A 15,547-nucleotide genomic window follows, 5' to 3' on the forward strand; every position below is an offset into this window, starting at 1 on the left:
TGTAACCATTATAAAAAATGGAGATTTTAAAAACTTGATAAATGGAGATTTTTTTAAATGGAGGAAGGTTATCTAGAATGTTCATGTGGACAGGTTTTCATCAGGGGTTTCTAAAATCACAGTTTATGAAGCTTTATGGTACATATCTATATACAATAGTAGTATTAGTCAACTGACACAATCACCAGTCAAATCTGTATACACTTTTAAATCATTAATTACATTTATTTCTCTGATGATTATATTTGGGAGATCCAGAAAAGCACATGGTAAAAAAAAAAAAAAAAAGTCACTCCTAATCCCACCATCTAGAAATCATCATCACTGATATTTTTTAAAGATGTATTTATTTATTTGACAGTGAGAGAGAGTGAGTGAGTAAGAGAGAGAGCAAACGAACAGGGGGAGGGGCCGAGGGAGAGAGAGAATACAGAAGCACAGTCCCCATCAAGCACGGAACCTGATGCAGGACTCAGTCTCAGACCCCGAGACCATGACCGGAGCTGAAACCAAGAGTTGGCCACTCACCCAGCTGAGCCACCCAGGCAACACCATCACTGATATTTTTATAGAGAGTCTCTTGTCTTCTTTCTCTGTGGATATTCATTGTTTGGTATAGTGACTTAGCATTTATTAAATGTGCTCTTTTTCCCAAAGTGATACATTATTCAAAGAAAAACAAGTTGTACTTTTTTTTCAGTGTCTACTAAATATTCTCAAAGAGTTGTAAAAGTCCTAAAACCAATACATTAGGATTACAAAAGTACTTTAAAGGTAGAAATAAACTCCCAGTGATATATACACTGGAACATTCTTAGAAATTCAAATACTTCAGTCTCATTGAAGCCATGATGGTGATAGTTTCCAAATATGATTTCATCATTACATTTTCTGCATTGCCTAGAGTAAAGTGTTAGCATCAGTAGGTTGAAAACAATGCTTACTCTTAAATTTGTGCACAGATTAATTGATAAGACACATCCATTAATTCATTATTGTTTTCTTAGTACATTGATTCTAAAATTTCTCTAAGATAGGAAGGCACAAGAAAACCAAAAGGAAATATTGATTTATGACTATTCTCATACGGCTTAACATTTGTGAAGTAAACTGTATCCACCAAGTGTGTTGTAATTATTAATCACAAAACACCTTGCTGAGCTAGTTGTAGAAGAATTCTTTCCTACAGGAGGAAAATTAACACTATAAATCAACACTCCAGTTTGAAAATTGGCATGGCTACATGCTATGATTTCCAGCATCACAAGAGGCTGAAGGAATTCCTCAGTTGAGAGGCGGCTACAATGTCACAGCTTCGAAGCCAGCTTCCTCTTGACCGTCCCAGTAATTCTGCCATATGGATTGTCTAAGGGTAGCAAGACCTGTAGAAAAACCACATGGCGACTTCAGAGGCATTACAATAGACCTCTCCTTTTTTTCCATGAATCAACAATAAAAACCACAACTCGATAAACAGGAAAATGTATATGCCCTACAGTCATACAGTTATTTCATGTATAGCAATGCCTTATTTTCTAGAAAATTTTGTAGAAAACTTTTCTAGAAAAGTTTTTGAAAAATTTTAATCATTGGGCTATGAGTGTTTCTCAAATGCATTATATATCCCTGTTTTTTCAATAGAATGTTCTGAACATAATTTGGCCTTTGCTTGATGATTCACTTTGAACATTAGTCATTGTCTAATGCTAAAATACTGTCATGCCCTCAGGAACATTTGAGGTCCTCGGGGCTGTTAACCCAATACTAAATGGCTCCAGAAAGCTGTGAGTTTAGAGTGGTTCTGTCTTCCCACCCTGTCATTTGTCACTTCTCTGCCGTTGTCGGTGTGTCCTAACTCCCCGCTTTTCATGTGTTGCCTTCACTTTGTAGCCATGTGCTGGGTGGGGGCCCGAGAGCTGCTCTGGCTAGCCCCAAAGTGCAGACACGGACCCGGGGACAACTTGTCCAGCCTCTCAGGTGTCTTCACGCAGAGCCCTGGCCTGAAGGAGCTGGGCTTCCTGCCTTGGGGTCCCTTCCTGTTCTTCAGATGGGAGCTGAGGAAGCTGCCAGTCTGACTTCTTGGGTAGAGAGACACAACCGGCAAGCCAGCAACAAGTCTTTGAGCTGGGATTGGTGCAGGCCAGAGATGTCTGGGGGCCCTGAGGAGACCTCCTTTCTCTTCTAGCTTCCTGGGCTGAGCACTGTCCCATTCATGACACTTGACCCTTTTCTGTTTGGGGTCCTTTGTTTTAGCTTTGGCGGACATGGCCAGGATTACTTTAGGGTCCCTCTTGTGCTTTTTAGAAGGTAATTGTTTTAAAAGGCTTTCTACTCTAATAATTGGGTTCTGGTAATCACCATGCTTTCCTTCCATCGCAGTCAACAATGCTGCCTCCCCGCTCAGCTGAGTGAACTGTACCTGGGGGTCAAAGTTGCTCTCCTCTGCCACACAGAGTTCTTGAGCAGCTATGCCAGGCATCTAAGCATGACTTCTCTTCCCAGTGCTGTTCCCCAAACCCCACCTACAGATGTAGTGGTGCAGAGCCCCCATGGAGCCCAGTAATATAATCTGCAGAACAGACACGAGGTGACTGGTCAGAGGACTGTGGCTAAGAAGAAGACTCCTAGGTCAGCAGGCCCAGAATTCTATGGCCGTGGAGCCACGTTGATAGCTGGCCCCTCCCTCCTTACCTACACACTAAAAGAAGCCATCAAGATGATGTTTTTCAAATTCTAGAAGTCCGTGAGAGGATGGATCAAACAGAGAGATCCTACCATTCTGCAAGTGGTTCGAGAGGGCAAGGACAGTTCTAATTTCCAAGGCCCCACCATTTCAGGCTGTCGGGTCAGACACTCCCACTTAGTTTAACCTTCTGTCATGGCTTCAAACAACTCCACATAAGTGTTTTTCCCAAAACAAGGTTTCCTTTCAAAAAGTGCACTTCCTCATCTCGCTTTCTAGAATTGCCACTGGAAACACAAATACTCTTTCATTTTTCTGTGGACATTTTCTGTTTATATACTACTTAAGTTGACGACTAAATCCAAAGTTAAAGACGTTGAAGGAAAATGAAAATAGAATCTTTTTCTTCTCCTCCTCGTCGCCTCATCATGGAAGAATAATGAAGCCGTGACCTTGAGTGGCACTTTTCAGAGAAGCAGATCTCAGAGCTGTCTCCTCTGGCACACTCTGTGCTTTCCTTTTCTTTGACTCCCCGCAGCCTCCAGCCCTCCTCCATAATCACTCATCCACTTCTAGGGTACTCCAGCCTCAGGTACCGAAAGGCCTGGAGTCTAAGAGGACTTTAATCAGTGGCAACTATAAATACTCCAAAAGCAACAGCTGTGAAGAGTTTTGCTTGGTGATGTTATCATCCCAAATTTATAAAGACAAGTAAGGGTGTGGGGGCAGGAGGGTGGATGTACTTTAAATATTTTTAAAGTTCTCTTACCTCTTCCTTGTTGATCAGTCCCATTTTGGACATGTCTATGTTAAAGTAGTGCATGTTGGGCAGGCTAATTTCCATGTCTTCTATCTGGAAGCCGAAGTAATAAGGATCACATTGGGCAACAGTAAAGCTCTCTCCCTCTATCACTTCTCCCCTGCAACCCACCTGCCTTGTGCCCCATTACTCAAGTTCCACCTCTGTCCCTGAGACACCCTCTGGTGGTCCTCCACTGCTTGACACAGCTGTCTCCTGAGAGTCCTATTATTAGATGGTGGACCCCCCCCCATTTTCCCCTCCAAGTACAAAATCTGTTCTCAGAAAAGTAAGAGGTCCTTGGGTCAGAAACCTGTGCGATCTACAGTATCCAACTGGCCTCCTGGTGCTGGCCAGTCAACCTCTTAAACTCTTCCTCAGTCAAGTTCCTCCTCTCAAGGCCTGTCCCAAACATTTTCAGGCCCTGGGGTCAGAATACAATTGGAGGCCCACATACCAGATGTTTAAAAATAAATAAATAAAATAATAAAGTTATGAATCAAGCAGGAAACTTTTAAGTGAAATATTGTCTATCCTTCCAACTTGACAAATATACCTTCATAACAACCTGGAATACCAGGATGTAATTTAGAAATCTCTGACTGCTTGCAGTACCATCCCAGGATGTGATAGTGTGGGAAAAGCCAGACCCCAGGCCCATCGCCCCTTCTCTCTTGGACTCACGTGGGTGGACACCCTTCCCTTCACCTACTCTCAGTCCTAATGGTGTATGCACTGATGGCATAATCAGCCTCCAGAGGATGGGTCTGAGAAGGAGGTTGACACAGTTTCTAAAAGTAGTCTCAGGTTATTTGGGCAGTTAATTCTGGGGTGCAAGTATCCAGAGAATGATCTAGAAAGGGATGTGTGGGTCCCTGAAGAGTTTGTTGCCTTGGTCCCACTGACTCTTCTTCCAGTGGAAAGAGGCATAACCAGAGAAAGGCCTGGAAAGTGCTGGACCATGGCAGGCATCCCTCTTGCCCAAGTTGAAGGATGGTACTCGTCCTCTCCATCCCATCATGGAACTAAATTCAGGCCCTTCTTGCCAGATTTCTGCTTCCCAACAGCCTCCAAAAGGTTTCCTTGTCTGTAATCCATTATCCTTTTCATTTGTCACCCTTTTTTTAAGAGCGATCTTTCTAGAGGGCAAATCCAGTAGTGCCACACCTTGGTTCAACCCCTCCATGGCTGCTAAGAGCTTTAAAGTTAAAGTGCAGACTATAAACAAGCCCACAGAGATCCTCCTGATCTGGTTCCTGCCTCACCCCTAGCACATGGAAAGACTTTCACTCATGGAGCTTCACATATAGCAGATCCTCAACAGTAAATGACAGTTCTATGATGCCATCTGGTCTCTGTACTTACCATGACCCCTCACCCTTGAGTGTGAACCCAGATAATCCCTATTTGTCCTTTAAGACTAAACCCAAGCCCCTCAACCTCAGAAAGCCTGGCTGGCCCTATGTCCCATACCTGAGTTAGACGCCTTTCCCTGTATTTCCATTATGCTCTATCCTCTACTGCATCATTAGTTTACTTATTTCTTTTTTCCTCTTACTCAGTGATGACCTCTTTGAGGGTAGGCACCCTGTCTAATTTATCTTTGTATTCTTCATGTGTTGACAGAGATATAATAACCATCTAATAACATCAGATGGATGGATGGAATCTATCTGCATCTATCCTTCATTCCCTGTCTACCCTGAAACACAGACCCTTGGCCTAATTATTCCTCCTTCAGGGCATTGAGCGTCCTGATATGAGGCTTAAGTTGTGGCAGGTTGGAAAGACCCACAGAATTTTCAACAAACTTAAAGAACTATAACAGTGGCCCATGTTTTCAGGTTGGACAGATTTTTCCATTTTTTGCTCTCTTCTCACTTGCTATAACAAGCTTTTGAACAACAACAGATGTCATTTTTCATGTGTCTTCCACTGTCTTATTTTAACTCTCAACTCTCTGTCAGAGCTGACAGGAGACACAACACGTTCTCTTAGTCTTCAAGATGGCAAGTGACAAAACATACCTCAGGAACCTGGCTCAAAGAGTGCACCTGGATGTCATAGAGGGTCTTCTGGACAGAGGGGGAGTACTCGCCTTTGTCATAGGGTCCAGCAAATTTCTCCAGGACAATGTCCCGAACAGTATCCCTAAAACACAGAAGAGAGACCTGAGGACTCATAAGGTGGTCTTTTAGGAATGCACTATAAAGTTGGGAAGTGGTAACCTTCTGTTCCCCCAGAAAACAATTTTATTGCTGATTTTAGAAGAGATTAATATCCTGTAATGCCTTACTCCCAAAAACACCTCACTTCCAATTTCCCTATGCACACACACACATACACACACACTCCATTCAACAAAGGTATTGTCACTAGGCAATCTTCATCATCTGGAACTAGGGCTCACTGGACATTACAGAGTAAATCTTCCTCCCATTTGAAGAACCCATGAAAAGGACTTACAAGTATGCTACACTCTTACTGCTTTGCTTGGCCAGTTCTTTGCGTTATTGTTTTTTCGGGGTTTTATTCTTTGCCAGGCTTGGTGTAAAGGATTTTACCTAATTAATTCATTGGATGCTCTCAATATACCTGAGACAGGTATTATTATTATTCCCAATTTAGACATGAGCAGTCTTAAAATTAAATGATCCACACTAAGTCTCTTTCCTTAATAGGAGACCCAACTAAGACCCTGATTCTGCCATGTTCAATTTTGTGTTCTTTCCAACAAAAATACATCAGCCTCCTGCCAGTGGAGAACACTTAAAAAAGGAAAAAGAAGATTGAGATGAGGTTCTCTGTAAGCCTTTTCAAACCCGTCCCATAATAAAAGGAGTAGAGCAAAACTATGCCAGTGGGAGGAAGTTACCAGGGGGCAGATTCCAGCCTGTCAGAAAGTAACATTTCTAACAATTAGAAATTCAGCAGAGGAATGCCTGGTCAAAAAGCAGATTGAGTCCAGAAGCATAATTACTGCTTGTCAGGGATATTATAATAATAACCACACCTTTACATTGTTAAGGCATTTATCATTTATAAATTGCTTCTATGAATATCATCTCATTTTGAGTTAGCCTACAGTGACCAACTGTCCCAGTTTGCCTGTGACCAAGGGGTTTCCTGGGACATGGGACTTTTCAGTATCAAAATCAGAAAAGTCCTTGGCAAACTGGGGTGAGTTTGTCATCCTCATGTAGCCCTCTCTGCATCTACTATGAGGGAGTAAAACCAAATATCATTATCCTAGCTTGATACAGCGATTCTTGAAGTGTGGTTCCTGGGTCAGCAGCAACAGCCTCAGCTGGGAGCTTACTAGAAATGCAAGGTCACAGGCCCCACCCCAGACCTACAGAATCAGAACCTCTGGAGGTGGGTCCAGTAATCTGCAATCTAACAAGCCCTTCAGGTGACTCTGATACACAATAATGTTTGAGAACTACTGATGTAATCAATTGAAAACATAGGAATGGATATTAGGTCATTTTACCTAATAGCACCTAGGATTTCAGTGCAGATTTACTAATTCAAATCAAGAGCATGGTCTTTCTGTTATTCAACAGAAGGGACCCTAAACAGTGGGAAGGTTGAATTGGATGACCTCTAAGTTTCCCTTTCAGATGAAGAGTCTATGACCTTGGGGCCCCTGGGAAGAGGGAAGAGCCAGCACCAGACCCTAGCATATGCTCATACCAGGTAGCATCAAAATCCATGTCTCTATATTGGTGATAGCGCCATTTACAGTACACTTGGGTGGCAAAACACCGGTCCTTCACCTCAGGGAGGGTGGTGAACTGGTCCTTGATGAATCCTTCAAATCCAGACTGGGTTGTTTTCAAGACCTTGAGGTCTTTGATTCCAGAATGAATGACTGGAGGTCCTGTTTTAAGTAAAAACATAAGGGGATGAGGTCATAAACAAAATAGTGTCTTCTTACTGATACCTAGGTCTAAGGATCCTGGTCATTAAAACATGGTGCACGGTTTGAACAAAGAACTGCCTCACTGCCCATGTTTGCTGTCTGTCTCCTCTGAAGTCCCAGGGATGAGGATGGTGTGCCTTTCTCTTTGTCTGGATTCCATGACTCCCTGCCTTTCTCCAGCCCTAGGAGAACTGAAGGTGAGAGACTAAACCTTGTTGGGTTGAAACCCACAGAAATGAATACCTTCTTCTCAGCTCCATGTACAGGTGACTTCTAGGCCAAATACTTTGCATTTTTTGAGCTCTCCCTTACTCAACAGATAATCATGCCACTTCGTAAGCTCCTCCAGAGCAGTTCTGCTGTTTGACTGCCTTTATGGGATGGGGGAGAGTTAGTCCTCATGTTGATCATCTACAGGCTGATGGCTCCAATTATCATCAGACCCTCAGTTCTCTTGTGGTCATGAGCGCACTGAAACCAGACAACTTTCTGAATGGGTGGAACTGTGGACCTGGCTCGACCTAAATAGAAATTGGGATGATGAGGCAGGACCCACAGGGCACAGAGCTGCTTAAGTAAGTACCCATAACTTTTGGTTTGGGCCGAAGGAGAAGGGACAAAGTTGGTTCATGGGGACCTGGGGGAGAGAGGGCAGAGTTGGCAAAAATGGAGGGGATGATATAGCTCTCCTGCAATTCCTGACAACAGGAGGCAAAGGGGGGAGGTGAAGGAGTGATAGCTATAATCTGAAGAAGATATTTACTTGTGTACCAGGCAGTTCTAGCTCAGGACCCGGGACAGGTGGAGAGCAGAGTAAGTGAAGGGAAGATTCTCTTTTTTTCTATGTGGAACACACTGTAGCTCTGCAGTTTGGTGAAGCTTGAACAGAACATGGCACTAGAAGACACACTTCGAAATGCCAGAATACAGTGTTCTGCATCATTCTTCCCAAAGAATGATGCTTCCCAAACAAGCACAGCCAATGCTGAACAGGTCCTGTGAAGCAATAGTGGTTCCCAATGGGTGCAAACTTCTCCTTAAACACATGTGAGGCAGACCTCCAGGCTGTCAGGAGGTAGGAAAGTTTGGAGAGATTCAACAGTTTTGTAATGAGAGAACTACAAGGGCAGGAAAATTCAGGAATTAACATCACTTATATAAAAATAGACTTATATAAAAATTGACTTATTTGTGCAGGCTGGAGAGGCTGGATGGTCAGGGCGCACTTGGGTGCAAACCCCAAGTAACACTGTGCCATGACAGGATGACTAAGGTCATCTCTTTTCAGTCATGAAGTTAGACCTGATTAATATCTTTCTTGGCTTGTTTAGTGTATAACTCAAGGGCCACAGGCATCAGGCATCACTATATTGTACATGGTTTTAGTTGAAGGACAAGAATATAATTCGATCCTCAATTAAAATATAGGGCAGCTCTTAATAACCCAATAGTTTATATCTTCTATATGGTTTAAGTTGTTGTGGTCAGTTCAGGAGCTGCAGAGTTTAGAAGTAGGTAAATAATGACTATATTTTATTTTTCCAGCCACATGTGTACATCTACCAAAGATAACAATGGCTAGTGGCTAGTGGTAGATCAGTTGATTAAATAAGGCCCTCTGGTCGGAGTGTTTCAGGATAATGAGGCAAAACTGAAATGATATTTGTTTAACATTCTGAAGTTCTCTTTGGAAACTACATCTGAAGAGGGATCAAGAGAAAGGCACCAGCAATGTCTTCATGCCCTAAGTTGGCTGATGTAACAGATTCTAGATGTATGAAGACATGGTTCTGCAAAATTCGTATTTCTAAATGCTGTGTAGAGCCAATCCAAGTGAGTCTAAGTTTAAAATCCAAGAGGATTGCAGAAAAATAAGTATCTATTGAATGAATGAGTGAATGCAGGCAACAAGATTGATGCACATCAAAGAATAAGTATTTCACAGCTTAGACTCTTTTTTTCTAGACAGTTCTCCTCCATCAATCTTCACCATTTCCTTTTCTGGTTACACCACCCAACTATAAGAGACAGCATGGCAGGGGACAGGGAGGACATCACCAATAGCTGAGAACATCTGAACTATCGGCATAAGGTTAGTTGCTGCCTTTTTCAGTCTTTCTTACTTAATCCTAACAATTCTATTAAGCACTTTTATACAGGAAAGTTTCAGTCATTTACCCATAGTCACATGGCTAGAAACTGCCAGGGATTTTGAACTTGAACTCAACACTTCATTATTTCCTCCTTTTTGGATCCTTCCCCATCCCCACGACATCGAGTCTCTCTCTTCCCATTTCTTTACAATAAGAGACCTTTCTAAGAGACAAAAAGGCTGTCACCTTCCCTTCCACAGTGTTCTTTGAGAGCCTCAGAGTCCCCAACCTGAAAAATACCATCACCATTTATCTGAATCGGAAACTGAAAAATCACCTTTAGAAATGGCCCCTATGTGTCTGGAAAACTTTTTATTCCTTAAAAATTTCCTATTGAAATACAAAGACCCCATAAAGGAGTGAATTCTTAAGCCTTTAAAAACTAATATAACCCACTTCCAACAGTTATCCCTTCTGGGAAAAAAAAATCCTACAGAAATGGAATGTAGATTTGCAATAAGGAATGAGATTAGAACAAGCAGTGGGAATTCTTGAGGGGGGATAAAGAGAAATTTAATGAGAACCAAAGGCAAATTTTACCTATTTCATCTCTTCCTATACAGATGGTCTTTGTCAGCAACATAAGCCAGTAAGACTTTGGCTCCTCCGATGGTCTTAATCCTAAAAAGATTCTCAAATGCAGTGTTGCATAGTGGTTGAGGCCACAGACTTGGGACTCTGGATTTCCTGAATTCAAATCTAAGTGCTCTCCATGCCTCTCCTTCCCTATTTATGAGCACTATTCCCCTCATAAAATTACTTAATCTCTCTCTACCTTGAGTTTCTCATCTTGAAATAGAGATGATCATCATACCTATTTCCTGTAATTGATATATATCTCAGATAGTATCTGCAAAGAACTTAGTAGAATAGCTGCCCCATAGAAAATGCTTTCTAAAAGTTATTATGATGTTGCGATTATTGACTTTTTCTTATCAACTTTAACTACCTGTGAATGTTTCCCATGTTTCACAAAGGCTCATTGGGTTCTGAAAACTACTTCTGACATGCCATCTCTACCACCTCCAGCCCTACAATGAGATTTATTGATCTCTGGGGAGTGTCAGTTCTGCTACACAATTTTTAAATGATCTATTTTCTTGCTAGAATCTGAAAATGAAGAAAGAAATTGAGTTTTCTAATGTGCTCTGGCCTCAGTTTCACATAGAATAAAATGTTTTATGTTCCCAAAGACAATTAACCATTGCCACAGTTTTGGCAGAACACGAGCCATCTACTCTGGTGTGCTCATCATTCTATGAAGAACAACAACAACAAAAAAACCCTATTCTCTTTTAATGTGAAAAATTTTTCTTCCTTGGCACACATTAGACACTCTGGATGAAATGAAAGAGTTTATTTTATCTTCTCTGTTGGCAGTGCCCCAGCTTTCTGAACACTGGTACGAACCTGAGACTTTCAAATTCATGGACCCATCAACTAAAAATATGGTGCCTCACACAAGCTAAAAACAATTCCAATTTAGACTAACAAAATTAATTCAACCAAAAGGACTGTCCTTTTCTAGGTTACTTGTCATGAAACCACTTAATCAGCTTTTTTTTTCTTTTTCTTTTTATTTGCCATGGTTATAGAGTAATGCAAAAGAGTTTTCACATTTTCCTTTGCTAGAACATAATCTTTGCTAGCTTTTAGTGTCCTCCTACACACTTAACAGATTGTGGTTTATCTCTCAGAGAAGCATACATCCTACCCTTTAGCTCTCTAAGGGAAAGAAACTCACTGCAAATTAATAGAAAATAAGCCCAATTCCTTACCTACGCATCAGGTGTCACAAAGCACAAAGCTTTATTGAGCCAAGAAAAAAAATCCTGCCATGAAGAGGATAATTGCTTCCATGTTTAACACCTCCAAAAAGGACACAAATAGCTAAAAGGAGGATAATTTAAAACTATATTAAATCATTCTAGTAGAAAAACTTCAAACTTGTAAAGTGCTAGAAAAAGTGAAGATTAAATATCATTTGTCTTTGAGAGTCCATTTCACTCATGCAGGCAAAATGCAAGGTACCTCTGTATGGGGAAAGTACAGGTACCTCTGTATGTGCAACTCTGTATGGGGAAAGATGGTGCCAGCCAGGTGGAAGGAAGTTAACTGGGCTTGTGTACGAGGAGGCTGTAATCAAGATGATTTTAAAGGACTTGTGCATACCAAAAGCTCTTTTGGAGAAACTGAAGAGTGTTTCTGTCTTGACATCAAAAAAAGACATACATAGCTCTTTTGGCAATGGGCCGTCTCCGTCCTGGGTCTCCCACTTCCTCACTCTCACTTCTTCTACCTGCCCAGCCTCTGAAATAACTTCCCTCCAGGACTTCAGTTTTATCACCCTCCTTCCTTAAGACCACCTCAAAGGCCCCACTGGTCTTCATGTCAATAGATTCTTTTTTTAAACTACCAGAAGGCAATATCTCTTAGTGGACATGTCTTCTCCATCTATCATTCCTCTACTTAGCTATGATTTAGCTGAATTTTTAACTTAGTGTCAGATTGGGAGAAATTTGACTTTTTAAGAATTGTGAGTTATAATTCAAATACTGGAGAGGTCTGGGGGCCAATTTAGTCCAAATTAGTGACTCAACCATCTCAGCGACTTCAAGACCTGGCTACACTTGTCGTTCAGGGAAACACATGAGAGGAAGAGTTTGGAAGGTCCGGGTTCCTTAGAATGCCTAAACCAACAACTTGCATTCCACGTGCAAAACCTAGCTCTTTCAGAGTTCGGCAAGTCGCAAACCTAACAGTGGTCATCCCTTTGGGTGAACATATTTCCCGATCTCTTCCAGACTCACCCTTGGAACTAACAGACTCTGTGACAGGTAAAAGTACACTTAGCGATGTAGCTTTCAAGGATCTGAAAGGAAAAGAGTGTAATGGGAGTTTTACAGCAATTCTGAGGGCCTAAAATGGTGCTCGAGATTCAGTAGGCTTTCTATAAATGTGTGTTCAATTGGCAAGAAAGAATCCAGTCCATTAGTTACATATCCTGCCGGGAGGAGTCCCCGTGGGGAGCTGCATGGCTGGATATGAGATTGAGTGCATGTGTTTGAGGGGGCACAATTCTCACCAACTAGCTAACCCCTCACCAAAAGTCTTCATTATACATTTGGCATGTGAATTGCGGTGAGCGGGGTGGGGTACATACTGATTATTTTCTTCGGTTGGGCCTAATCAAGGGCATTTCTTATGACAATTTTTGTTCATTGACTTACCTCATGATATGTGCAGTTTTAGCTCTTGGATCACAAGCAAATTAAGAATTAAACTTTGCTGCCCGAAGTCCTAGATCCTTACTCTCCAAAGAGGGACAGAGTACAAATGTCATTTTTAGGTACACAACACTGGAAAATAGCCATGCTCATATACGTGTCCACACACATACTGCATGCACTTGAGACAACAGATCCCTCTCCCCCTACCCTGCTCCCTGCCAGCCCTGCATGATATTCAGAGGGATGCTGCACTCTACATGAGTCAAGCTGCGGTTTCTGGGAACACCACCGTGACTGCAGTACCGTGAAGCTTTGTGGCTTTCCGCAGAAAGAAAAAGCTTTGGCTTTATTATGGTAACTAGTTTTTCCATTCTGCAGCAACCAGGTAACTAGAACTCAGGCTGATGATAGCTCCTGGTAATTCCTGGAAAAAACAAGCTGTTCTTCACCCCCTGAAGAACAGGGGGTGAAGAACAGCTTGTTTTTTTTTTTTTTCTTATGATCATCAGAGCCCTATCCTTGGCCATTCCACTAACACATCCAGACCCTGATAAAACATTCTTGTGGAAGTCACCAGTGACCCATTTGCCAAACTGCACAATTATTCTTCAGCCTTCTTTCAATCCAAACGTCTGAACTTTCCCATGGCAACTGTTGCTTGCTGTTTCCTAAATCCATTTCCTCTTCCTCCTGGGTACCTGGTGAGACCACATTCCCAGCCACCAGTGCAGCCGGGTGTGGCTGTGTGATTGGGTTCTCTCCAGCAGAAGTGCCGCGTGCTAGTCTCAGGCACGGTGTTATGCTTGAGGGGTTTTGCCTCCTTTTGTTCCTCCAAGCTCTTTTCTTCACCTGGTTGCCTGGTAAGGGGATCTACTCTTAAGGTGACCCCAAAAAGTAAGGATAGAAAGAGTAAGGTTGCATCAACCTGGGTTCCTAAATAACTTCCCGGAGAGAGCATCACCCCACCACATGCACGCACACATGTGCGCTGAACAGGACTTTTACAAAAAGCAACAAGCTTCTTGTATGGAGCTACTATATGTGAACATGTGTGTCATGTTCCTGTAATCCTAATACAGTCTCTGATTTCTTGAAATGTATTTTTCTTTTGCTTCCATGACACCACTCTCTCCAATCTTCCTTCTCTCTCTCTCTGACCTTCCTGCTGTTTGACTTTTCAGACTGCCCAGCCCATAAACTGGGGAATTTCCCCTCGCCCTCTCACTTTCCTCCTCTCATTTCACGTGTTTTCCTGAAATGGCTCCTTCTTGCCCACAGTTTCACCCACCATCAGTCTGTTGATGGTCTCCAAATCTATCTCTATCCCTTGTTCCCCAAATCACCAGCTTCCCCCTGAACATCTCTTAATCATATGTGTTCTCCTCAGTCAGTTCCCACAAGCCCCCGACTTTAGGGCAACTTTAACTCCTCCTTCTCAGTACCTTCCACCCTGACCCAACCCCTCACACCCACTCGGCACTCTTCAGAAATGCCTCACATAATGCCCTCTCCATCTCTGCTTCTTACCGCCCGCCATCTGAGTCCATCGTTTCCCCATCTCTGCAGCAAGGTCCCAAATTTCTCACTACCGCCTGTTTCTCCAGCCAATGCACAGTAACCTTGGTCAGAATTACTGAATGGGACACACACACGCACACACACACACACACACACATTTCTTGGGTCTCTGTTGCCATCCTAAATAATAATAATAGTAGCTTCCATTTAAAGAGTGCTTCCTATGTGCCAGGTACTGTGCTAAAATGCTTTATTGATATTTATCTCCTTTAATTCCCCGGGCCATTGAGGTGAACACTGTTATCATCTCACAAATGAAAACCACTGAGGTGGTATAAGTAACTTTCTGAGAGTCACAAAGCTATTAAGTAGTGGACCTCGAATCCAAATATACTGTAGTCTGGGGCTAACATACATGGTTTTATCACCATGCAAAACTAACTCCAAGTTAGACCAATCTTGCTAACTTGGTACACAAGGGGCTTCCAAATCCAACCCAAACCAATCTCTTCATTTTCATCTCAGCTCCTTACATTCTAAGAACTAGACCCTTTAAACTTCCTACTATTCCTCAAATGCTTTGCCCTTTAAAACTAAAATTACTTGTCCAGGATGGTGCTCAGCATAAGGCAGACGTCCAAAATATTTTAGTTTCCCTCTTCCACTCTTTCGTAGGTCCTGCCCATGTTCATTCTGTTTCTTCCACCTGTAATTTTCTTTCCCCTTTTATGCCCAGCATGTCCTGAATCATTTTTCAAAAGTCAATTGGAATATTTCCTCCTATCCTGTCAAGCTTTCCAGACTACCCTGGGAAGAGTCAGGTTTTTGCACCTCTTTGCCTCCCTTGCATAACTTCGATTCCTTCATTGTGGTTTTTAACCCCTAATAATGCAATAAGTCTTTTTATAAGTCTATCTCCTACTATTTATCTACTGCAGACTCACTAAGGGGAAGGAATGTCTTATTCACCTCTGAATTTACAGCCTTGGTATACATAAAAAGTCCTCAAAATCCAAATGTTGAATTAATACTATTTCAATGAATGACATAAGCATATTTCATTCATATTCTCATTTTTTAATTAGCTCTCCCCAAATCTAATTCTAGCTCCTACTATTATTTTACATGCTTGAATGTCAAAAGAGGAATATACTAAATATTGCAAAATCTCACGATTTGGTGTAGAGCTGTGCTAATCAATATGTTAGCTCCTAGCCACATGTGGCTCTTAAACACTTG

The 15,547-nt window shown here is 42.1% G+C and overlaps 1 protein-coding gene across 2 annotated transcripts in view; it reads right to left on the minus strand.

Moving 5' to 3' along the window:
- Window positions 1-699: 699 nt before the first annotated feature.
- The window catches only part of LOC116875057 (uricase), a 44,122-nt gene continuing 29,274 nt past the window's right edge, over window positions 700-15,547 (minus strand). For both annotated transcript variants that reach the window (XM_032870245.1, XM_032870244.1), the window contains exons 5-8: window positions 7,179-7,365; window positions 5,510-5,633; window positions 3,453-3,536; window positions 700-1,382 (exon numbers count right to left, since the gene is read on the minus strand). In XM_032870245.1, the coding sequence (XP_032726136.1) occupies window positions 1,308-1,382; window positions 3,453-3,536; window positions 5,510-5,633; window positions 7,179-7,365 (470 nt within the window). In that variant the 3' untranslated portion in view covers window positions 700-1,307. The remainder of the gene's footprint in view (window positions 1,383-3,452; window positions 3,537-5,509; window positions 5,634-7,178; window positions 7,366-15,547) is intronic.

This window comes from Lontra canadensis, unplaced genomic scaffold (assembly GCF_010015895.1).
Source record: "Lontra canadensis isolate GAN:19392208 unplaced genomic scaffold, GSC_riverotter_1.0 scaffold40, whole genome shotgun sequence".
NCBI classification, from domain to species: Eukaryota; Metazoa; Chordata; class Mammalia; order Carnivora; family Mustelidae; genus Lontra; species Lontra canadensis.